Source organism: Trichosurus vulpecula, chromosome 6 (genome assembly GCF_011100635.1).
Source record: "Trichosurus vulpecula isolate mTriVul1 chromosome 6, mTriVul1.pri, whole genome shotgun sequence".
NCBI classification, from domain to species: Eukaryota; Metazoa; Chordata; class Mammalia; order Diprotodontia; family Phalangeridae; genus Trichosurus; species Trichosurus vulpecula.
In genome coordinates, this window is record NC_050578.1 from 47839961 (window position 1) to 47866785 (window position 26825).

The window sequence follows — 26825 nt, forward strand, 5'->3', positions numbered from 1 at the left end:
TATTGACTGTGTTAGGAGTTATGATCCCCCTTCACTGAGCTGAAGATGTTTCATAATGTTTTTTACAGCCTTTGGCTCAATTCTATTGAATTAAAAAGGGAAAAAAATGTTCCGGGGATACTAGGAAAGCCAAAGGCTCAGTGAATCATAAAACGTACCTCTTTCTCATGTGCCTCTTTGTCATGACATATGATCTGGTCATCTGTGAAGCTGTAGCTCATAGCCACACATTTGGATCTCAGGGCTATGGAGACTTTCCCATCAAATGACTCATTCATTGTAATATATTGAACCAATTTATTGTTTCCTTTCCTTCATCCCCCAATCACGTTTCAGTGAATGCCAATGTTTTCAAGTCACTCTGGAGCTGTATGAGTTAAACTGTAAAATTTAAGATTTTAAATGAACTTATCTTGACATGGAATTAAGAATTTAATTGACCTTCAGATGTAATGCAATTTTCAAGAAATCATCAAATAAAGATCTGACAAAGTTTGGTACTACTTTGGAGGTAGGGGGTGGAGAGATCGTCTTTTTAATAGTGAAGGTCAGTTCAAGCTCAGCCCCAAGGGAGAGTTGAGAAAGATTGATCTGTCTTCCCTATTTGCAGAAGTGGGGGGCCATGGGCATGGAACATTGCCTATACCTGCAAATTCAGTTGATTGGCTGGCTACTTTTGCTGAATTGGTTCCCCCACCCCACCCCATTCCTCATTGTTTGTAAAAATTCTTTGCTATATAAAGAATGGACTCTCTGAGCAGGGAAGGCCAGAGATAAAATGAAAGTTTTGAAAAGAAGGTGATAGTAAAAACATCAATAAACATTTGAAAAAGTAACATCTTTCCTGCTATCAACTCTGGTAGTAAAATAGGAATAAAACAATCATGTAACTCTCTTTTTTTTCTTCATTTACAGGGTCAGCCGGGCCCACAGGTAAGAGAACTCCCTCATAAGGAATTGATTCCAATCTAGAATTCCTCAAAGCTGAAATTTCCTATAGTTCTTTTCAACTGCTCTATTAAAAATAGCTATTTACTGGTAATCATTACACAACATGGTAGAACAAATATTTCCTAGGAGGGAAGCCTGGGGCCCCTCCCAGCCCTTTCAGTTACATCAGCTGTCTGACCAGATGGTGAGTTTAACAATGTACAAGCAAATAAAGCAGGACTCTTAACGGGTTTGAAACATTGCCACGGAACTTGAAAGTGAGATAGAAGAACTTAGCAAACATGGACCATGAGCTGGTTTGCATTAGCTGTTTATTAATCACATGCTAATAATGTTGCTGTAAATCTGTGCAGACCGGTGACTTCAAATCTAGTCCTACTAGGCTACTTTTGATTAATTATACACAAGAACCTAATTATTTTCTATATTATCAGTACATTTCTACTGTGAAAGATATGAATTATACTGAAAGAAATGTAAATTCAAGAAACAGATTGAGAAAATTTAGCACATCAGAGGAATGAGTGTAAAAGGAGAAAAAAAACAAAAACAAAAAGAGGCCTCATATAAGCTTTAAAATATTACGAATTAGTAGGAAATAGTGATGAATATAAATTGTCCTGTAACATAATACTATTAAGTGATACACATAATCGTTGGACATGAGGCAGTGTGGCATAATCAGCCTTGGCTTCAGAAAGATGTGGGTTTCTGTCCTATCTCTGACCCATACTACATGGATGGCTATGGGCAACCCACCAAACTAATTTCCTACCCCATACTTACTCTTTTTCTGCACTTCCTGATTTCTGTTGAAATCAGTGCCATACTTCCAGTTTCCCAGATTCACAGTGGGAGACATTGGCCTACACTCTTCTCTCTTTCTGTCACCCTTCATATCTAGTCAGGTGCTAAGTCTTATTAATTTGAGCATGTCAATATCTCTCTCACCTGTCCCCTTCTCTCCACTCACCTGGTCACCTTCCTAGTAGGAATCTTTATCACCTCTCACAAGGCTTTAGTCCCTCTAATGCCATCTGCCACATAGCTACCAAGTTGATATTCCTGAAGCATAGGTTCCCCCTTGTACAAAATCTTCAATGACTCTTTCTTGCCTTCAGAATGAAATAAAAACTCCCCCAACTGGATTAAAAAAGGCTTTTGTCTAGACTATGGTAGGCATTTGGATGGATAATTCATTAAGCTGGTCCAACAATAGGTAGATTTTGGATAGTCACTACAGATTGACATTAAGCTTGGTCTAGGTATAAGGGAGTGGGATGAAAGCAGGCTGAACTGCCTTTGAAAAACTACAACGTGCTTTTAATAATGACAAGTGGTTCTCTTAAATACCATTATACTACATGGCTGCAAATCAGTGAATAGAGTAATCGCTAAAGAATCAAGATTGCAGGTGACCCACTCAGCAGTGGAGAGAAAGATGAAGGGTATAAATCAATTGTAGCCCATCACCAAGGATGATTTAAATGAAAAGATGGTATAATAAAAGATACCACGCAGGACATTATATGAATGGAAAAGAAAGGGACATGTGTCAGGCTGGACAGCTCAGGTGCTATGCTGGCACCTCCAGTGTGTCATAAAACCAACACCTCTGCAATATTGAGTGGAGCTTCAGTGGAGGTTTTAAGTGAGGAAAAGGGAAAGAGTCGTATAGGATGAAGAAGTATGAATGGATTGCAATCTGTACCATTAGAAGGTGTGCCCACATTGAAATCATGGATCCGTCAAATTACTTATGGTTTTTAGTATGGCCCAAAGTCTCACAAGTTATAGGAAAAAATGTCTTATAATTTATATCAGCTCTATACCGCTATACATTTTTCTTTTCCAAGTTAAAGTGATTCTCTTCAGTCATTTAAAAAGATGTGATGAATTTAAATAATAGGCTTCTTGACTCAAAAGAACTCCCCTTCATAAAATAAACACATAATAAGTTTCCTAGTTTGTCAGTGTGTAAATCAGTGCATACAACCAAACTAATTTATACCACTACATAATATTTCGCATTAACACTTGGCTTAAAGTCAACTTTTCTGGAGAAAATTTATCAAAAGTACATACTACATTTGATTAATACACAGATCTATAAGGCTTGCCTACAGTGACTGAAAAACTTCACCTATATTTAAAAGTGAAGCCTGGATATTTTTACCTTTTATGGGGTTTTTCAACTGTTGAAATGTTTTTGTTATTTGATCAGGTTTCATTTAAAATTTCCTTTTTCTTTTGTTTGGCTCAATAAAAAATGCTCTCAGTAATATATACTATGAACACTTTTCCCAAAAGTTTCCCACTGCATAAAATTTACGGGCAGTGTTGACTCCAAATCCAAAGTGGATTTATTTTTGTTCCATAAGCAGTACGCCCATTTCTTTTTTTCTGAAGGAAGAATTTTTCAAGCTCCTTATTTTTATAAAATTCTCATACTTAGGTTTTTAATAAGTTATTGAGTTTCGGTTTATTTGAGACTTCCTTGTCCGTTCCCTCAGTTCTCAGAAGTTTCCATCTTATTTATATGTAAGATAGGTACCTCTTCTTCCCTGTTCTTCTCCATATCTCACCCTCCCACACCTCCCCAGGTATATGAAACCAAGAAGAGAAAGGAGAATATGTCAATTGTGTGATATATAAGTGTATATATAATATGTACAAACACATATGTTTACATATACACATAAAGGTTTGTGTGTGACTATGTTCTTGGCATTCCAAGTTGCAATTAATTTTCCCATGGAAACATTTCCATGAATGATGGTTTTATATGACTAAACATATGACTCATACAATAGGAGATTATGGTATAGTGAAAAAAAGCTTAGCATTTGAAGTCAGAGGACCTGGCTTTAAATTTTAGCTCTACTACTTAATGCCTATGTGATCTTATTCAAGTTGTTCCCCCTTTCTTGGCCTTGATTTCCTCATTTGTTAAATTAGGGGACTGGACTAGATAATCTCCAAAATCTCTTTAAATCTATGATCCTGTGGTGACCTTATGTTTGCACAAAGGATCTGTGATTTTATCAGTGTGAGGAGCTCTTTCCATCAATGTTGACATGGTGGATTTTGTCCTTGGGAGTTGCTTGGGACATAGAGCTTGGCAAGTTGTGCTAAGGTAAGTGTGCATAGTAAGTATGAGGGGAGGGATTTGAACATAGGCCTTTCTGACTTCCAGCCCCATCACTCTATCCATTGTATTTCAGCGTTCTTCTTTTTGAAATATGGTTCCAAGCTCAATGTCAATCTGTTGTCGTTGTTCAGTTGTGTCCAACTCTTCATGACCCCACTTGAGGTTTTCTTGGCAAAGATACTAAGGTTCATAAGATATTAAATTCAAATCCAGCCTCAGACACTTAACTATGCGACTGAAACTAATCAAGTCCCCTAACCCCAATTGCCTAAAAAAATGGTTTGCTATATCCTTCTCCACCTCATTTTATAGATGGAGGAACTGAGGCAAATAGAGTTAAGTGACTTGCCCAGGGTGACACAGCTTGAACCCAGATCCTACTGACTCCAGGCCCTGTATTTTCTCCACTGTATACCTACCTGCCCATCAATCCTTAGTGACTATCCAAAATTTACCTATTGTTGGATCAGCTCAATAAGCTATACATCCAATTGCCTACCATAGTCCTTTAACCTTGTAGTTAATTAGGGTTTTATAGGCTGCCTATATAGGCTGGTGGTTTTTAGTTTGGCCTAAAGTCTCACAAGTTATAGGAAAATGTCATATAATTCATATCAACTCTGTACTGTGATACATTTTTTTCTTTTCCAAGTTAAATTGATTTTCCTAGTTCTCTCCAGTTGTAAAAGAAAGAAAAAGAAAAAAGGTGATGAACTTAAATAACGGGCTTCCAAACTCAGAAGAACTCCTTTTCAAAAAATGAATACACAGAAAATTTCCTGGTTAGTCAACGTGTAAATCAATGCCATGCAACCAAACTAAATTAAACCATAATTTTGAGAGGAAACTCAACTATAGTTGATAACACTAACTTTACGGAAAAAATTATTCCAAGTTCTCCAAGACTGGTCCAACAAACCAGCTTTTATCTGTATATTTAACCAGCTGTCCAATTAATTTGATGGGTGTTTACTATCCAAGCAAAGACTTCATTTACATTTGATCTTTTGTTTCTTTTTTGATGTGAACAGAAAAATGTCACATTTACATCTGCATCCCACTATAGGTTAGTACATAAACTCAGAAAGAGTTTATATGGAGGGATATAAATTTGCTTTTTAAAAACTTCCTTTATAGGTGTAAAACCTTTCACAAAACCAAAAGATTCATTTTTGATGAGTAAAATAAGGTCCATGCAATGGAATTTGCATACAATGCTTTTATTCCCTTATACTTTTTTAATGAACACATGATTCACATGCTTAAAAGAGACCTACACAGGGTTTCAGAAGACATCGAGGGCTTCTGTGATCAAGGAACAAAATAGTGTGAATACATGTATGTTTGTGGGACTTCTACAGTATAAAACAAGGTGTTATCTTCAGCTTAAAAGCAATTTAAATGTAGCTGACCTTGTCAATCCTCTATTCAATAGATTCCATTGGCTTCTTATGGCTGCTAGGATCAAATACAAAACACTCTGGCATTCAAAGCTCTTCATAACCCAGCCCTCTCCTATCTTTCCAGTCTTCTTACTTACACCTGGTTCTCTGACACATGATACTAGCTTATTTGTTGTTCCATGAATAAAACACTCTGTCTCTTGGCCCTGGACGTGCTCGACGGCTGTCCACCAAGTCTGGAACACTCTCTTCTTCCTCTCTATTGACCTCTCTGGCTTTCTTTAAATCCCAATTAAAACCTTACCCTGGGCAGGAAGCCTTGCCCAATTCCTTTTAATTCCAGTGCTTTCCCTCTGTTAATGATTGATTTCTTGAGTATGTAGCTTGCTTTGTATATATTTGAATGTTATCTCCCCCATTAGATTGTAAGTTCCTTGAGGGCAAGGGCAGTCATTTGCCTCCTTTTCTCTTCCCAGAGATTAGCCTAGTGCCTGGCATGTTGTTGTTGTTTAGTTGTGTCCAACTGTTCATGACCCTGTGGACTACAGCAAACCAATGCTGTTCGTGGGGTTTTCTTGGCAAAGATACTGGAGTGTTTTGCCATTTCCTTCTTTAGCTCATTTTGCAGATGAGGGCACTGAGGAAAACAGGGCTAAGTTCCTTTCCAGGGCCACACAGCTATTAAGTGTCTGAGCACAGATTTGAACTTAGGTCTTCCTGATTCTAGGCCTGGTACTCTATCTACTGAAATACGTAGCTATACGCCTGGCATATATTAGGTACTTAATAAATGTTTATTGATTGAGAGAAAGTGTAGTTCACACTCAGTGATTAAAGGATTGCACAAAGTTCTTTCCTGAAAATAGCTTTGTTAAACTAAAACAAAAATATAGTCACATAACTTTAAAAGACTTATGCTCAAGCTACTCAGAAAGCCAAAGGTGGGGGCCACTAACCAAATGCCAGATAACTTAGCTAAGATTGTAGGCATGTCACCATCAAGCAGTTCATATTTGATGTTTGCCTATGAACTCCATATCAGGACCATTGTCCATGAATTCTGTAGTTCTGAAACTAAGTCTCCGATTTATATAAAAGATGTTTTATTTCACAGCAATTTGTCTTCAATGCCAGACACTCTGCAACATCAGTTGCTAATTTTTGGCATGTTTTCGTTTTCTTCCTTTCTTTGCTTAGAAAGCATAGATTACAACAATAATAAACATGCGATACATCTTTAGTAAATCAGAATGATTGAGGCAAAGGTCAGTAAACACTAGCGTGGGAGTTCTTAAATTGGGGTTCCTGGGCCCAAACCAGATTTCAGGAGGTCACTTAAACTTGGTGGGAAACAAAATTACCTCTTAATTACAATATTTCCTTTGTAGTCCTATGCATATGATTTTATGCATTTAGGCACATGATTCTGAGAAGAGCTCCATAGGTTTTGCCAGGCTGTGGCCACAGGGTCTATGACCACACAAAAAAGATAAAGAACCCTTACTTTAGTGAAAATTCCTTGTTACAGATATTTGGCAAGAAATGCCGTTAGTATAAGAAACATACTGACAGCAGGAAGTGCTGTTGTTATTTAGTTCTAAGGAATACTATTGCTAGACTTATTTAACTAATAGATAAAAGTCATAGGTGGTGCATTAATTCTTTATCTAAGGATTAGAGGACTGCCTAGGTCCTTTCCCATTCTGAGATTGAAATTTTTTAAATTCTCTGTTCAAATAAGGAAGACTAACATGTCCCAGTCAATTGCAGTATTGGCCCCATCTGTTTCTCAAACAAATCAGGCTAGCCAGAAAATACTTAAAGTTTAATTACTTAAATCAGTAAATACTTAGAACTTGATTATAATGTGTTTTAACTTGAACAAGGAGACACCTAGGAGACAGTGTGACAAGGGAAGGTTGCAATCAGAGCAGCTTAAATTCTACTCCCATATACCCCCAATCTCAGTAGGACGGTGCTCAGATAGGACCTGCATGTCCTGGACAGCACAAGGAAGAGAGGGCTATGACCAGAATGCTCACTGGACTTTGGGTGTGATGATCTTCAGGGAAGGGTAAGAAGGAGGTCAACAATGGTGCTACACAGAGGTTGACCTGGTTTTGTCTTGGTCAGCTTTCCTTTACTCTTTCCTCCTCTTCTGGGTGTGCCAATGGCTTTACCATCACCTCCATACTATAAGTTTTATAGGGAAAAACATCTTCACTCAGAGTCGATTCTCCTAATACTTACATCACAGGAACAAGAAATCAGAGAAGAACCTTCCGCTGTATGATAATGGTACCTGGAAGTTATCTTGCCAGGGTAATTCAGGGCAGTGTCTTCCAAGGAGGGGGCATATCTAGAACCAAGAAGTTAAAGCCATAAACAGAAAAGTGTTCTTTTGTGCATGAATGTCAACTTAAAGTTTGTTTCCTTGAGGATATTCAACATCCCTCTCCCTTGTAATCTTGTTTGCAATAATAATCTGCAAAGCAAACTTAAAAAATAGATGGTAAGACGCTAAATTTTAGCCTAACCATTATCAATTGCCCAAATTCCATTCAAATTAATAAGGTTTATTTCTGCCCTCCCCACAACATGATAGTTAAAAGGGAGATAGATTTAGGTTAGTTTATTAAGGAGGCCTGACTAAGATGGGGAAGTTAAGAAAAATGTTCTTTGCTAGAGCCTTAGGATGCTTAGAAGCTTTAATAACTTAAGAGAGAGGCACCCAATTGACTTTACCCAAAAGTAAGGGAACATAGTTCTTGAGCAAGGGAGTGACATGATTAAAACAGTGTTTAAATTAAATTATTCTGGCTGCTGTGTTTGGGATGAATTGCAGTGGAGACTGGAAGAAGGATGATGAGCTAGGAAGATGCTGCCATAAATCTTGAAATCATAGAGTTAGAGTGACCTTAGATCTCAGCTCTACCTCCTGAACTTAAATTGTCAATTTGTCTCAAGTTTATAGCCTTTATTTGCATGACTGCTTACAGTGTCTAAAGAAAATCTTGGTTTCTGTTTGTAAAGACTTGTTAATCTGGTTACATATGTCTTTAAAAAATAGAAACCAAAAGTCATTTTACGTAAGAAGTAGAGGTTCTAAGCAGCTCAATTTGGAGATTTGTGTTACAAGAGCTACTTAACTCCTTAGTTTTATGAATTAGACACTAAGGCCTAGCGAGGATGTGACTTTCCCAGAATCACACAGAAAGTTATTGGAAGAGATAAGGCTAAATCCAAGTCTTCTGATTCCAAGTTCATTGTCTGGACTATTGGTAATTATGAAACTAGAGGAGCACATCTAAGGTGTTGATGGAGAAAAAGTGATAAAAGGAAGAAATAATGAGTAAGGTGTAGTGGGGGAATTGAGGCATTTAGAATGCAGAGAATTGAATAAATTACATCAGAAAGATGTAGGGAAATGGGTAGGAAAAAAACACAATGAAATGAGTGTTGAAAGAAGCTAAGGTATAAAGGAGAACAAGAGGAAGGAGGAAAGAGAGTTTGTATTTATCTTTAAAATTAACGTTTCATAGACTACCTCTTTTTCACAGGTTATGAAAGCAAATTTGGAAAGATGATTCTTCAGTGATATGTTGAAATTAATCTTATCTGGCTGTCTTCTATACTGATCTGTATTTTTGGGGATTACATGAAGATAGAACCATTGAAAAGATAATAGCCACCATGCATGCTATTATCTTGTATTTTGGAAACTGAACAAGGACCTTTCTTTTTTCTTTTGGTCTGCTCTTGCCCCACTGGGCAACAAGCAAGGGATATTTAGATCTGTTTTGGGCCAGAAAATCCAGAAGTAGAGGCCAGAGATGAAAGATGCAGATTGAGTTGAGATTTTAAAAAAACCTAAACCAGCCCTTCACCACAATGGAAATTGTCCTCAGGTGAATTGGGTTGTTTTTTGATGCCCTATTGGGGGCTTTTCTCTCAATTGTAGTCTTCGAGAAGATACTAGATTGCTCTCAGTGTTGCAGCACAGGGGAATTTATGGTCAGATACAGGGTTGATTCTGTGAAAGCTATGTTGTCTACTTCCCCAGCACTCAGGATAGTGTTGGCAGAATGACTAAAAGCTTCTTTGAAAGGAAAGCCACTTTTCTGCCTGATAATTAATGATGTTTGTTCTTAGAAACACGCCATTACAGCCTAGTACCTAAAAAGTGTTTCAGTTGTATGTGACTGATAACTGTAAGGAATTATATTTAGAGCATCATTTACCTGCCAGGTTCAAGTGTTTGTTTTTTCCATTTTACAGCAATGCTACTACCAACATATTAAGAGTAATAAACTTGTGAGTTGTGATGCATTTGGAGGCTTGGCTGCAGGAAGTGGAAGATTTATTTTCCTACCAGTGGGACATCCTTCTTAGAAGAAACAATTGTTGCTATAATGAAACATATAATGAAAGTTAAGGCAACAAATAGATTAAGTGCCTACTATGTGCCAGACACTTTGCTTAATACAAAGAGATAAAAATGATCCTTCCTCTCAAGGAGCTTATAGAATAATGATAGATACAATGTGCAAACAACTAGGTACAAAGAAGATCAAATTCATCAAGGATTTTGTCGAGGGCATTCATGTCAGGGATGAGCTGAACTAGATGGCTTTTGGGGTCCCATCCAACTCTGAGAACTTATGAGAGTTACTTGCTGAATGGGAAAATAAAACTCTTTAAATACTGTCTTGTGAACAGTAACTAAACAAAATGTCAACACTTTTGTTTCCAAATGTAATGACTTCATAAATATGGTTTTGATACCTAAACCAGGAAGAGCAAAAACACAGAGAGAAAAATACAGACCAATTTTCCCAATGAATATTGATGCAAAAATTTTAAATAAAATATTGGCAAGATCATATGTTATGACCAAGTGTGAGTTTATATCCAGAAATTTGAGATTTGTTTAATACTAGGAAAACTATAACTATATTAATAACAAAAACAACAAAAAATATGATTATATCAATAGATGCGGAAAAAAATCTTTTGATAAAACACTCATTCCTATTAAAAACACTAGAAAGCATAGGGATAAGTGGAGCTTTTCTTAAAATGGTAAAGTGTCTGGCACATAGTAGGCACTTAATCTGTTTGTTGCCTTAACTTATCGACTTGTTACAACAATTCTTTCTTCTAAAAAGGATGTCCCACTGGTAGGAAAATAAATCTTTCACTTCCTGCAGCCAAGCCTCCAAATGCAACACGACTCACAAGTTTATTACTCTAAAACCAAGAGCAAGTATTATATCTAATGGAAATATACCAGAAGCCTTCCTAATAAGATCAGTGGTGAAGCAAGGATGTTAATTATTACCATTATTATTCAATATAGTAATAGAACTGCTAGCTTATAGGAATGACAAGAAAAAAGAAAATAAAAAATGAAGCTTAGGCAACAAAGAAACAAAACTATCACTCTTCACAAATGATATGATGGTACACTTAGAGAACCCTAGAGAGTTAACAAAAAAACAATTCAAAACAATTAACAATTTTAGCAAAGTTACAGGATATAAAATGAACCTACACAAATCAGCATTTCTATATATTACCAACAAAACACAGCAAGAAGAGATAGAAAGAGAAATTCCATTTTAAATAATTGTGGACAGCACAAAATAATTGGGATTCTGCTTGCCAAGTCATACACAAGAATTATAGGAACACAATTAGAGAACACTTTCACATAAAAAAGACAGATCTAAATAATTGGAGACATATTAATTTCTCATGGGTAGGCCAAACCAATATAGTAAAAATGGTAATATAACCTAAATTGATTTACTTATTCAGTGCCATACCAAATTACCAAAGAATTACTTCATAGAGCTAGAAAACATAATAAAATTCTTCTTAAGGAATGAAAGGTCAAGAATATCAATGGAATCATTGAAAAAAACAACATGAAGGAAGAGGGCCTACAGCACCAGATCTCAAACTATATTATACAGCAGTAGTCATCGAAACAATTTCTTACTGGAAAATGAGTGTAATGACTTGTAAATTCATTACATAAACATCTAATCCTACTGTTGAGAATTCATTGCTTTTATTTTTATTTTTTAAAGCATATATAGTTTGATTTAAAGTGCATCAGTTCATTACTTAGAAGTACAAAGGAAAAAAGCAATAGAAGGAGGAAGAACTCTACCGTTAATGGATAATTCTGAATTTCTTTGGCAGAATACCATAAGTGTAGCCATCTGAATTGTCTCTAAGGACTCCAAGCACTGTAATCCTTGCAGAAAAGGCACATCCAATATTAACTTGGAGACATAATGAAACAAGTAGCTATACTCATGACCTATACTAAAAAACAAAAAGGCAGACTACTTTGCCTGGCCCATGGCCTGGTTTACATTTATTGGAATCCAAGCAACTATAAAATATATTTCATAGTCGATGTAGACACACTACTAGAAAGTGAACTCTTCCAATAGTAATCTAATTTGATATAAATCCATTGCTTTATAAAACAAAAATGCAATATTCTTTCCAGGGCTTACTTGCAAAAATAAACTACACTTTTTGTAGCCAAAAGAAACTTCAGTAGCAGCTATTCAATAGAGGAAAACTGAGACAAGGAGCCTTAAAAATGAACTAAAGGTAGTCGTTCCAAAGTAAAGCCATTTCTTCTATATAAATGATAGAGGTCCCATATTCCCTCCCCCTTATCCCAAATGTTAATATTTTGTGGAGCTGCCTCTTAAACATAAAGGAAAGGCAATCCCCATAGGAATTGATAGGACCTAAGTAGCCTGCATGCTATAATTTTGTATTACTCAGTGGGAAAAAAATGCAAGTTGGAAAACCACACACAAATCCCATCAAGACAACTACCCATATGGTCGTGTGTCTTCCTTCCATGTGTGTTACTTGACAATGGCTTTTGAAAAACAATGGAGATTTTTGAGGAATCCTTTCTATCCCTTGGTCTTTTCTTCTTTCTCTGCATCATCATTGCAAGCCCCTTCCCCCAAACGAGAAAAATGAAATTGTGTTTTTCCTGTGTTGTTAAAAATGATCTGACTATAACAAGATGCCATGTTTGAATAGGTTTTTGTAGCATTTTGCTGCCCCATGCTTTTGCATATGTTTTTAATTTTGTCTTAATCTTCTTGTGTATCACTTTAGTGATCCCCATATTTCAGGTTTGCATTCCAATCCAATCTCTTACAGATCCCAGTAGGCTCATTGTTGGGGGAGGGAAGAAAATGCATGCATGATCCAAGAAATTCAAACAACTTTTTTTTTTGTATAGGAAGCTGCTGAGTAGTCTGCATTTTTCTCAGTGGATAATAGACCTGTCACATTAAAGTGGTAATATATTCTATCCTAAATAAATCATGTTAGACTTAACAAAACATTATCATGCCCCAAATATTAATGCATTACACTTTCTCCTTTATATCTCAATGAAAATTATTGACCATATTTTCCTTGTACTGATGTGTGAATGATTGTAAAAAATCTTAACATTAATATTTTGTTAGTATTATAATAGGTAGCATTAACATATGGCTAACAATGCAGAAAGAATCCATTATGCTGAAAATACTTCATGTCTTTTCATTAGGACTTTTAAGGAAATATATGACCACACATGTGGCCATTTCCAACATGCATGTAATATCTTATGCTATAATCCATATTTATATGTTTCATGTGGTTATTTTAGGTAGTGAAAATGGTATGACATAGGGTCCTCTCAGAGTTCAACCTTGACTCTGAATCAATTCCTAGTGAAATTAGGGAAGACATGTCCAGTAAAAAAAATGAGGCTGTGTTTTCTATCAAATGTATTTATTTGATTGGAAATTATCTTTTTGCCACACAATATTTGGACAAGTTAGAGAAAGGCAGGAATTTAGACCCCAATTTGTTAGGAGGCATGTTTGTAGTAAACAGTAACATCATGCCACAATTTCCCCAAACTTTTAAGTGACATGCAATTGTGCTGTAATTCAGGGATGTGTTGAAACTAGCTTCTATAGAAGGCAAATTGTTAAATTTTCATTGTGAGCATTTATACCTCAAATGATACAGATCAGGGCTGATTGTCTGGACCAGAGGTGGAAAAACCCAGCCTGCCAGGCAAATGCAGTCGGGCAATGCTCTTGAGTGAAACCAGAACCAGATTAAAATGTAATTGGAAATAATGAATACAATAAATAAAAGTACAATAATGCTAATACGTGGTTTTCTAAGTCAATGCACAACCCACAGAGATCCTCATTGTATGTATTAGTCGACTGTCTCCATTTGAGTCTGACACCAGTGGTCTAGACTTAAGTGGTGGAGAAAATGTTAGTAATGCCGATTAAACTTTAAAGTGTGTTATGGGTACATTCTCTACCCCCAGCTCATTGTTAAACATTTACTGCTGTACCACTGGTTGTAAGAGAAAGAACATGAAGCCCAGAAGGGCCAGGGTTGGAATCCCATTTGACTACGTGACCTTGGGCACATCCATCCTCAGGGCTTTTGTTTCCTCATCTGTAAATGAAGAAGTCAAACTAAGTGATTTTTATAGTCCCTCTTGATCTATGATCTTATGACCTTGTTTTATTCATTCTTGTCAAGTTGTATGTAACTCAACTCAAGATGATCTATATAAAGCACTTTGCAAACATTCAAAGCTAGTGGGGTAGTGCTCGGGTCTCTGCTACTAGGGAGGCTAAGACTGGTGGATCACTTGAACTTGAGAGTTCTGAGTTGCAGTGAAAATGAAAAAAAATCAGACATCTGACATGTTTCTGTGAATGGCATATATTTAATTTGCATCCCCTTGAGTTACATTCAGGGTTTATAGAGCAGCAGAACATTTCATCTTTCTTTGGTGATGAAATGCATTAAGGGCTTCTTAAAAATAATTCGATCCATGACCATCATGCTTTGATTATTATAAATGATGATATCTCACAAATTTAGGTCCCAATTAGTACAAATAATAAATCCCCCTGAAGTGGTAGCATAATTTGAACTCACAGTGGACTCAATTGCCATCTTTTCCATAATTATAATTTTGAATAGTGGGAATTCAAATACATGTGACCACTTCAGGGGATTTGTTATTTGTACTAATCAGGACCTAACTATAGTACTTTGCAGTTTGCAAAATGTTTTACATACATTGTCTCATTTTGATCCTCATGATGGCCTTGTAAAATAGTTAGTACAAGTGTTACCATTGTCATTTTGCAGATGATAAGCTAGAATTTGAATCTAGGTCTTCTGACTTTAGTTGTTAATATTTAGTGATTAATAGCCATTAATTCTGTGTATGAGACAATGAGGCATAATTAATCAACAAACATTCGTTAAGTATCCACTATATTCTAGGCATTTTTCCAGGTACCAGGAGTACAAGATGAAAATGAAAATCCTTAGGGAACTTTCATTCCACCCAGAGGAATAATGTGTGCCCATAAATGTACACAAAATAGAGAGCAAATTCAAGGTGTGTTGGGAGCAGGACATTAACACCTGGGAGGGATCAGGAAAGGTTGCTTGTAGGAAGGGGCAATAGAATTGAACTTTGGAGGAAACTGAGGATCCTGAGAAGTAGAGGTGAGGATGATAGTGACATGGGGTAGTCCTTGATGGCAGGAAGACCCGGGTTCAAGTCTTCCCTCTGATGCATACATACCGCCCAGATAAACCTGGGCAAGTTACTTAGACTCTCTCTTTATCGGTTTCCTCAAATAGCACTGACCTTATGAGGATCGGAAGAGGTAACTCACATAAAGCACTTTGCAAACTTTAAAGTTCTATATAAATGTTTATTATCATTTTATTATTGTGGTTATTATCATTTCTTTACTCCTCCGTGTCCCAGGCAACCCTCAAAGTCTATAAGATGCATATGACTTCCTGCTCCTTTGAAGGAAATTTTCACATCGGAATGTAGGAAAATCTGATCTCTTAGAAGTCCTGTCCAACTCAAAATTACACACCCACCTTCGTATATTTTGTATATGGTTATTCAGATGACTAGACTTCAGAATTTTAATATTCTGGCCATAATCTCAAATGACATTATATTCTGCCTCGCTACTATCTGGGCAATGTGGTACAGAGAGCAAAATCAAATATTTGTAGTTAGGGAATCTGGGTCCAAACCCTACCTGTGCTACCTGTATGACTTTGGATAAATCATATATCTTCTCTCAGTAGCAGTTGCCTCATCTGTAAAATGAGCAGATTGAATTAGGTCCCTACCAATTCCAGATCTGGGATCCTAAATTGTCTCAGGCATTTCAAATGAAGTCCCCATTTTGTGTTTTCTGGGCAGTGGAAGATTTCCGTTAGAGATGCCATTGTTAACTGATTAAAAACTTATTGGATGGTTGGGTAGAAGAAACTTCCTGAACCTCTCTAATGCATTTTCAGTCAGAATAGAAGTGTTTATTAAGCACCTACTCTGTACCAGGGGCTGTGCTAAGTGTTGGAAATAGAAAGTTCCCCCTTCCTGTCCCCTATTCTTTGTTACACACACACACACACACACACACACACACACACACACACACACGCGCGCGCGCACACACACACACACACACACACACACAAACTCACTGTCTAATGGGGAAGACAAGCATGCATACAACTATGTATGAACAAGTTATATACAGGATGATAACTCAACTGGAGGAAGGAACTGGAATTAAGAGGGAATGGAAGAGGCTTCCAATAAAAGGTGGGATTTTATTTGGTACTTTAAGGAAGTCAGTAGGCAAGGATGAAGAGGGAGAGCATTCCAAGAATGGGGGACAAGCAGAAGAAAAATGCCCAGAATCAAGAGATAGTTACTCCTTCAAGGAACAGCAAGGAGGCCATTGGATCAAAGAACAGCAAGGAGGCTTGAAGAGTATATTGGCAATGGGTGTAAGGTAAGAAGACTAAAAAGATGGGATGGGGCTAGGGTTAAGAAGGACTTTGGATACTAAAAAGAAGATTTTATATTTGATCCTGGAGGTGATAGGAAACCATCATAATTAATAGAATTGAGATGGGTGTCCATTATGAAAATGATCAGAAATGGATCTATTATAGCTTTCCAAAATAATTTCAGACTTTATGGTTTATTTTTCTTCCAAATGATTGTATAGTTTTTAAAAAGGTGACCTAAAATTGGCAAAGTAGAAAAAATAGATATTTGTAAAGATTAACGGATGTTATTTATCTTGACAAGGTTAGTTTAAGCCTCTGCTTAAGAAGACAGGAAATTTTTTTAAAAAAGTTTTAAAAATATCTCCATTCTATATCATTAAAATTTTTGTTTTAAAGATTGGCCTTTGAAAGGGGTAAACCTCAGTTATCTAAACAATCTGCTTATGTGAAATAGTACCTAACCCGATGATGTAAGTTAAATGAAATGACAGTATGTATATGTATGTATAAAATATTAGTATATATTATTAGCTCATAGATTGGACCACAATAGGTCTCTTGCCCAAACTCCACTTAATGGCTATATTTTGGGCCCTCCTGGCTCAGAGTGAATGTCGATGGTAACTGTTTCTTTTTTGACCAGCAACCCTGAGGGTCTTCCCCTCCCAGTTTGATTTTTTCTTCTTTTTTCTAATTAATGGGGCCATCCCTTGACTCACTTCTTAAAGAGGCCTCTTCACTGAATGGGCATGACCTCACTCAAAGTGAGAACCTGAAAAGACCTTAGCCCAAAAGGTCTCCCATTGCATCCTGGACATCCCTCCCTCACTCAAATCAAAGTCAACTGCAAGTCATGTTATCATTTTCCTGATGTCCTGGTCCTCTTCGAAAATGAAGGACAGACACAACAATATATAATTGAATATATATTTCACTTGTGGGTAAGCTGCTGACATGACTGTCAAAACATGGTTTAATATCTTACTATTTCAGGCTTCATTTGAAAACTTGAGATGTTTGGGGAAAATGAATATACATTTTAAAAATTATACCTTATTTCCCACAGTAATTTGAGGTAATGCATGAATATCCATAAATTGCTTAGGAACTGTTGCTCCACAAAAACTATGGTTAGTTCCTCTGACAGCAAAATAGTTGTTTTCTACATGTTATCACCATTAAGTTTTACTCCAACCAATGGGTAGAGAGTGGGAGGCAGTATGGCATATTGGAAAGAGGATCTGGAGCCAGAGCATCTGGTTTTGAATACTCTCCTTGCCAATTGCTAGCTGTGGGATGGGGCAGTCACATCACTTCTGGGCCTTAGTTTTCTCAGTTTCTATAAAATAAGATTTTGATTAAATGACCTCTAAGGTCCCTGCCAGCTCCAAATCTCTGACCCAAAAACGTATGATGAGATTTAACTTCATTCGTAATGGAAAAGCTGAAAATGAATTTTAAAATAAAAGCAAATCAGGAGAATAGGAAAATGCTTAGAATGTTTGTCACTGAATGCATGTAGTTACTACTTGAATTGGAGAAGCCTTAGAGCAGGATTTCCTTATCTTTTTTGTGTCAAGTTCCCTTTTGGCAATCTGGTGAAATCTATGGGCCTTTTCTCAGAATCACATTTTTAAATGAATAAATACATAGAATTTAGGTACATAATGCATATGATTGCAAGGGAACCAATTATATTGGTATATAGTTATCAAAATTTAAAAATAAACATTTTAAATTTAATAAATTAATTAATTACTTTATTAAAATTAATTTAAAAATTTAATAGAGTGATTACTTAATTTATTAAATTTTATAAATTTAATATAACTAATTGAAAAATTTAAAAAAACAAATCTATAGACTCCTTCAACCCTAGTTTCATAGACTTCAGATTAAGAACCCCCACCTTAGAGTGCTGCTAACAATGAACTTGAAGTTGACTCTGTCTAGCTTGCTTAGGTTCCTTCCTCCAGAAGGTCGTGGATGCCATGTGATCAGCATCAAAAAGGATGCATTTCTCTAGCTCTAGAGAGCAAAGGATGTAACCAACCCTCTTTTTATCCCTATTTGGTTTACTCAAGATTGGTCTATTTGAAAGCAGAGGCTTAAACTAACCTTGTCATGGTAACTTCCAATAAACATGACAAATATCTATTTTTCTACTTTGCCAATTTTAAGTCCCCTTTTTAAAATATAGATTTTTTAAAAAAACGATTGATGCTTAAAAGAGACAAACTTCATTTTCCCAGAAAATTTCCTTATACAACAGACCTCTTCCCTGGTGATGCTGGATATTTGATGTGCTAACTTAGCACCTCCTTGTGAATCTATCCTAGGGTAAGCTAGCTGAGGGCATGGACTGTGTTGTTTTACCATCTTGGTACCTTCAGTCTCTTTTTTTTTTTACAATGCTTTCCTTATAAAAGATACTTAACAGATATCTTCCTCTTCTTTCTCTTTCTCTTCCTCTCCCCTCCCCCTCCTCCTTCTTTCTCTTCCTCCTCTTCCTCTTCTTCTCTTCTCGTACCTTTCACTTCCCTCCCCCTCACTGTCTTCCTCTTCCTTCTTCTTCTCTTCCTCCTTCTTCTCTTCCTCCTCTTCCTCTTCCTTCTTCTTCTTCTCCTCCTCCTCCCTCTCCTCCTCCTCCTCTTTCTTCTTCTTCTTCTTCCTCCCCTCCTCCTCCTCCTCTAAATTACATAGTTTACTTCTACTTTACATACGACTTCTCTAAACTACATAGTTTAAAATTTGCAACACTCTTTACAAATATTTTTATCCTCACAATAACCCTAGGAGGTAGGTGCTAGTCTTATCCTCATTTCACAGATAAGGAAACTGAGGCAGAGAGAGATTAAGTGACTTGCTGCACACAGCTACTAAGCATTTGAGGATGGATTTGAACTCAGGTCTTCCTGACTCCAAGTCCAGCCCTCTATCCACTGTGCCATCTAGCTATCTATTGTATTTAATTAAATACCCAGGTACTCAAAAATTTAAATGAATCTCTGAATCTTATCGAGGGGAATACTCCCCCTAGCAATGCAGATCAAAATCCATACATGCCTGTCCCCCATATGTAGGTCTTGTCCGTTTGTTCCTACTAGTTTGCCATGCTGGGAGGAGGGAGTCCACCCAACGTGTTGTGACCTTCTGTTGCTTTCTTTTATCATCTCAAACATGCCAATGGAACACACAAACTGTACTTTAGTCATCTGTCATACTTGCCAGGTTGACCAACCCTATTTACTTTTCATTTATATGTTTCTTGGATGACATCCTTTCCATCACTGAATAATTCTTTGAGTGCAAAGTTCCTAGTTCCTCTTAATTTAAATTCTGGTGCCTTCCCTCTGTTAATTATTTCCTATTTATTCTGTCTAGAGTTTATTTGTACAAATTTGTTTGTTGTTTCCTCCAGAAAAATATGAGCTTTTCAAGCACAGTGACTGTCTTTGGTCTTTCTTTGTATCTCCAGAGTTTATTCAGTACAGTGCCTGGCATGTAGTACATGTTCAGTAAATGCTTACTGACTGCCTGACTATAATATGTTACATCCTGCTAACCACCCTCCCCCACCACACACTTTGATGACCTCACTCCTCTCCCTGAAACAAAAGCCTGTCTTTTACAATTCCTTTATTCTTCTAGTATTGTTATAAATTTTGTGAGTCATGGGACAGTACAGTCTCCAAAACATTCAAAAATAGGAATCCCCTAAAGGGTGAATAAATAGCTCTGAATAAGTTGTAACATTTTGAGGGCATAGAAACAGGAAGCTTTCAGAATTGTGGGTAATAAACCAAATACTTGATGTTCCACATTATGATCATTATCCCATTATGGAGTATTTCTTAACTAAATATTAATCCCCATTCGTGGTGCAGTTGTCTGTGGGTTACCTCCTGGAATAGAGTTATCAGGTCTTTCCAGTGAATTGAGAGGGCATATGATAGCCTATCCAAATATAAACCTCAAATGAATATTCTTCCTGATTTGATTCTCTTCTTTCTTCTCCACTTACTCTTTGTCTATGTAAAGGATGACTTGATGGCCTCACAAGATCACATAGTTAGAGTTGGAAGGGACCTTAAAACTCATCTTGTCCATCTTCCTCATATTCCACATGAAAGAGGTTAAATGATTTACCCAAGGTCACACAGATAGTAAGTAGCCAACTTGGAATTTTAACCCAGATCCAATCTTCTTCCCCCTCTATCATACCTGTTCAAGTTCATTGACATTTAAGGCAAAGTTTCTTTCCTGCTTAAACCTGTGATGATTCTGTATATGGAATAATTTCATTGTTATTAATAACACTAAGGCCCCAATCTAGTGCTTCCTCATGATGTGGAGATTAACCTGGTTTCTCAAAGGTTAGGAAAGCAGAATGTAAACTCTTGATAGGCCCTACCAGATAAAAAAGCTTCAAGTGCAGCCAGACAATACCAACAGTCTATTCATGTGTCTCTTGTTTAAGGACCAGCCTGACAAAGTTGAAGAGGCCTGCCATTAAGTTGGCCTGATGAAACTTTAAGACTCAGCAGCTCTTGAAGACTATCTCTTAATTTGTGAATGGTTTATGATCTATACTGGTACAGGGAATCTCCATACAAAAAACAATTCCAATCATTAGAATATTGATGGATTATTAACAATAACAGTAATACCTGGATTTTGCTATCCACAAGAAGATTGAGAGGCAGCATAGTACAATGGAACTTTAGAGCCTGAAGTAGTATCAAAACCTTGGCATTGCCTGGTTCGAAACCTTGGCATTGCCACTTCCTACCTATTAATGTTAGCTTGACCAAATCACTTAGGCACTTTTAGGGCCTCAACTGTAAAATGAAGAAGTTGGTTTAGAAGGCTTTTTAGTGACCTTCCATCTAGAAATCTATGTTGCTGTGTTTAAAAAGGACTTAAACATTATCTCATTTATCTTCATAGTACGCGGGTAAATTGGGGAAGACTGGAAGCCCACTGTGCCTCTAGTAAACACTTACTCCCTCCCCCATTCCCCTAGTGTTGAAGTCTCTCTTCCCTATTTTCTCCCAACCCATTGAATTCCACCATCTCCCCCTCCCTCCCTTCTGCTCCCAGGTAAAAATGACCTTCTCTCCTAGACCTCACATGGAATTTTGCAGCAATCTAATGCATTTATCTGATATTATTCTATATTACTATTATTGGCATATTATCAAATCCCCCTACCAAACCAATAAGTTCCAGAAGACTATGTATATCTATCTTATCTAAATTTTAAAACTCCCCCACCTATCTCCCTCTGGCTCTCCCCCCATGCTCTGTATCCAGTAGGCACTTAAGAAATGTTTCTTGAATTGATTGGACATAAGTATGTCCACGGGATATATCATATTTGTGTATATATAAGATCAAATGAGATAATATTTGTAAAGTACTTATGACAATGCCTCGCATATAGTAGTAAATAAATAAATACTTGTTCTCTCCCCTGTCTCCCCATATCCCAGCACATGACTGAGGGTGGCACCCTGGCTACTCTGGCATTCAATGTCCCTATGACGAGGGTCAGTGTGTGTGTGTGTGTGTGTGTGTGTGTGTGTGTGTGTGTGTGTGTGAGAGAGAGAGAGAGAGAGAGAGAGAGAGAGAGAGAGAGAGAGAGAGAGAGATTGAGAGAGAAAATACTAATGGGGAAGCAAGCTTTCTGGTGTTTTTATAGGCAGAAAAGACTATATTTTTATTTTTAGAATCTCCACTAACCTTTTTGATGAAAAGAAGTGAAGACAATTACAGAAAGATACATTTAGCTATAATTTTTGTTGTGCACATAAATATGGCTTAAGAATCGTTAGTTCCTGTAGGAGTTACCATGATAAGGAATACCGTGTATTTTGCTCACATACCCCTCAGTCCAGTTAGTGGTCTGTTCAAGTTTCAATAATATTTTCACTTCTTTCTCTTTCTCTTTTTAGGGCCCTCCTGGTCCCAAAGGTGACAAGGTGAGTAAATATATGACATAGATGATTCTAGCCAAATTAAAAACAAGCCAAGTTATCATAGATCTAGACCTGGTTTATCTTGACATACTGTAATTTGAGATTATGAGATAGTAGCACACATATGCTGTGTTAAAACTATCATCTCATCTTTCCACTTTGCAGGGAGATCAAGGGGATCAGGGCCCTCGGGTAAGCGTTTTCTTTAAGAAAAAAAAATGTTTCCTCCTACCCTGAGTAGAAAATGAGCTCTTAGCACTAAACTAATTTAATAAAAAGTACCCTGGCTTATTAGCTGCGTATCCCCTGCATGTTTTGTAGCTTCTAGCAAGAATGAATGCCTTATCATCTCTAAGTGAGACTGCTTTGGCAAGCATTTTAAGTAATGGTAGTCTGTGTATAGGGATGCAGCTTGTATATATACATAATATTGCTGTATCTTCATTTGTGGTTTATTAGTGGAATGCTTTACAATAACGAACCCTGCTCTGTAAAGACCAGAACAATTTTAATTTAAAAAAAAACAACACTACCACCTTTCCATTTCTACGAAAGTCTATACAAGAATTTTGGCCTTCTGCAGTACAAAGACTGTCAATTATTATTGGCTTGGCTCTGAGGTTTCACATAAACTCTAGGTATTATGAGATAAATATATTGCAAATATTATATGAAGAAAATGCAAATATGTGTTCTTTCTTAAATGTCGTGCTATGTATAAATAATACTGTGGTTGCTCTTATTCTAGAGATGTTAGAAGCAGTTAAAAGATATAACTTTAGCTTTAGATATATGTGGAAGAAATTGTCAATGGGGTTTCTTTTTTTCTTTCTCAAATGTGGTTTTTTAACCATTACAATGCAGTGGTGAACATTCCTCTGTTACCTTGGGTAGTGCCAATTCCCCGACTTCACATCTGTGCCTCATTACCCCCATGTTCAGACATACTGTTCTAATGATGTAGTGCCTTGGTTGGGTTACAGGCTGCTCCATTTTCTCATGTCACTAGAAGCAAAAGCAAACTTGCAGGGGAAGACAAGGTCATTTTTTAAAAGGAATGGTACAGCAAGTTAAAGCTTCAGGTAGAAAGCAGCAATATGTTTCTGCCATATGCCCTGTGCATTGACGATTCCTAAAATGGTTTATGCTGGGGTTGGAGGGTTTTATTGCAAAAGCTTAAAGAGATGCCAACTTGAGAGGCTTGCAATCTCATTGATCCATCCTCTCCTTGTGTTTCCCAAACTGAATTATACAGCCTCTTGTTTCCCCCCTCCTGTTCTTTAACTGTTATGAATGTAGAGCAGAGATCTTGCCTCTGAATATTCCACTGCTCCTGGCAGTTACCCTTGCTGAGAATTGTCTTCAGGCTAAAAACACATCTCCCTGGGTAAGATAATTAAACATGATATTGGTTGTTGTGGATGTGAATAGAGTCACATACAAAACCCCTTCCGATTAGGTTAGGTTGACTTACCTTGGGCCAGGTGATTATTTCACACAGCACCTCATTCATTTCTTTCTTCACACTACATCAGAATCAGTCAACCCTCCTGCTCCAGGTAAGGACAAGACTGTTTTATCTCTGAACAATCTTCTCTTGGCAAAACAGAACTAAGGGGCGGCTCGATGCTTTAGCTGTCATCGGTGCTCATTTTTAGAAAAGGTGTGTTGGCTTTCATCGTTCCAAGGAGTGATGATTGATTAGAAAGCTGAGCCAAGTTTTCAGAATGAAACCTGAAGCCATGTGAAATCTCACCTGGTATCAGGTTGCATTACAAACTCAAGGCTGGGGTCAGGTTCGTTGAAAGTTTGACCAGAGTTCATGAACTGTTTTGCTGAGTCCAGACAGCATTTCACAGAGGTCTCAGACAGTTTTCATGCTAATATAGGCCAACTTTCACAAGATCCTTTAGGGCTTCAGGTGGGGAATAGGAAAATATTGATCTTTCTTCCCCTGCCCCGACTTTCACTTTGTATTGAGGCATATGGCTTAGTTCATGGAGGGTTTTGTGAGTAGAAATCTGGGTACCTTGGTGCCAGATTTGGAGGAAACTATGTACCAAATAGAATTAGCCTTCTTTTGCATAACATTTAATTAGTAAAACCACTAAAATCCTCCTCCAACAGCTCTTTGTAGTATGGAGGTAAATCTGGGTTTGGAAGTTAGTGCCAGCTAGGCTCAACGTGTGGCTGAGGTCCTGTCAAACCAACTATATGCCTCTCAAGCAAGGATTAGACTAATGAAGTTCAGAGAAACTCTTCCCAGGTAGCTGGCCACCAGATGGTGGTTTTATGTTGTTACTGTCATTGCTTTGCAGCAACAATTCATGAAAACTACTATAATATTGGTAATTAAGGTTGTAAACTGCACTGGTGGAGGGAATAATCACACTGCTGAAATCACAGAACCTTAAATACTGATAGAAGATTAGGAAATGAAGGGGGTCAAAATCTATCCATGCTCTTAAAAACAATATAAATATTGCTTTTATAAGTCACAAGATGTTGATGAATTCAGAAACAGAAGAAATCAATACCAGGACAACTAAGGTGGACAATAAAATTTTTATAACTTACGTAAACAAAACAGTCACACCAAAAAGAGATTATACAGAATTGGAAACATTTTAAGATTTGCAGGCACATTTATAAAATTTAGAGAGACTTCTCTCTCTGCATATATTGAAATGTAAGAAACAAATCGTTACTGATCTTTTTTCATCCCAAGCCAGAGGTAGATACAAGTGTCTCTTTCAACGTAATTAGGTTACTTGTTCTGGGAACTTCAGAGTTTCAAAATAATGTATTATTTAAGAATATGAAGTAGAATGGCTTCCAACCTCAATTCTTCCTTTTTTGCCTTTGTCTTTCACATTTTTTACCTTTACTGACTCGAATGCCATTGCTTATTATTTCTTTATTCAGGGCTTACTGGCATTGTCTTAACACAATCATCTGATTTCTAATACCTCATTCCATTGTCTAGTGACATTTGCTTGCTGAGCTTTAACTTGTTACCAATCTGTACTTTGAGGGCAGCTATAGATGGTACAGTGGATAGAGGCTCTGGAGTCAGGAGGACCTGAGTTCTAATCTGCTCTCAGACACTAGCTACATGACCCTGGGCAAGTCATTTAACTCTTTCCTCTGTTTCCTCATCTATAAAATGAGCTGAAGAAGAATATGGCAAACTACTCCAAGAAAACCTCAAATGGGATCACAGAGAGTAGGATATGACTGAAGGGACATTACAGCAAAGTCTATATTGCATCCTTTTCCTTACTGTGCCCCCATACACCTTTTTCTTTATGAAACATTTCAAAAGAAAGTGGAAAGTCATAGGTGAAACAAATTAGTGAGGACTTTAAGAAAGTCCAAGGAATAGAAAGCACTCTGCATTCATCATTCATTCACTCCATTCATCCATCCATCTATCTGTCCATCCATCCATCCCTTCATTAATATGTGGCATGGGATTAGTTGAGAGGGCTATTCCAGTCATGGTTAACAGCCAGTGAAAAGGTACAGAGCTGGCAGATAGGGTGTTTTATGCAAGTAACAGTAAGATAATACTGGTATGAGTTAGTGGTATAGGTGCTTAAAGTAGTGAGAGATCACTTTTGGCTGGAATGATATAAGATGGCTTCATGGAAGAGTTAGCATTTGAGTTAGGCTTGGAAGGGTGAATGAGCTTTCAACTGATAGAAATGCCACAGTATTTTCAGTTAGAAAGGATTGCATGAGGAAAGATAGAGATAGAAAAAAATCAAAGTGTGTTACACCAAGTTATCCAATTTCATCATCTATAAAATTCTTTGAACTATATATCTCCTAAGGACCCTTCCAAGTCTGTATTACTATTGCCTGCTCTACTGTGTAAGAGAAGGAAATAATAAAAGATAAGACTGGAAAGGCAGATTGGTGTTGAATTGTGGGAAGCTTTGAATGCTGGGATTGTGAATTTGGATTTAATTCAATAGTTAATGAGAAGTAAATTTTATTTGTTTATTTTGTTGTTGGTCCAACCTATAATTTCATGAGTATAGGGTATTCCTGGTGGGGAAACCTCATCTGCCAATTCATATCAGCGATTGAGAAGGTTGCCTGAGTCATTGGTAAATTGAGCAGCTTTCTTATATCCACACAACTAGGCTATGACAGTGGCATTATGAAACCTAAGATGACTGGAGAGTAGGGAGTGAAAGAAAGCATGACTGGAATCTGATAAAGTAAGCAGGTGAGGCAATTGTTAATCAGGAGAGGGGAGCTCTAGGCTAGAAGTTTTAGAAATGAAAGAGTTAAACCTTACAGACAGTAGTTTCTGGTCTTGTGGCAAGACTTATGAGTGAGACAACTGGGGTGATGATCGTGGAGTAGGGCATGAGCAGAGTGAGTTTCGAGCCTTAGTGACTTATAAAA

At 37.1% G+C, this 26825-nt stretch overlaps 1 protein-coding gene across 1 annotated transcript in view; it reads left to right on the forward strand.

Annotated features, from left to right (window-relative positions):
• Positions 1–26825, forward strand: part of COL25A1 (collagen type XXV alpha 1 chain) — a 560431-nt gene that overhangs the window by 348421 nt on the left and 185185 nt on the right. The window contains exons 5-7 of the mRNA XM_036764944.1: positions 916–933; positions 22383–22409; positions 22572–22598. Of these exons, the coding sequence (XP_036620839.1) occupies positions 916–933; positions 22383–22409; positions 22572–22598 (72 nt within the window). The remainder of the gene's footprint in view (positions 1–915; positions 934–22382; positions 22410–22571; positions 22599–26825) is intronic.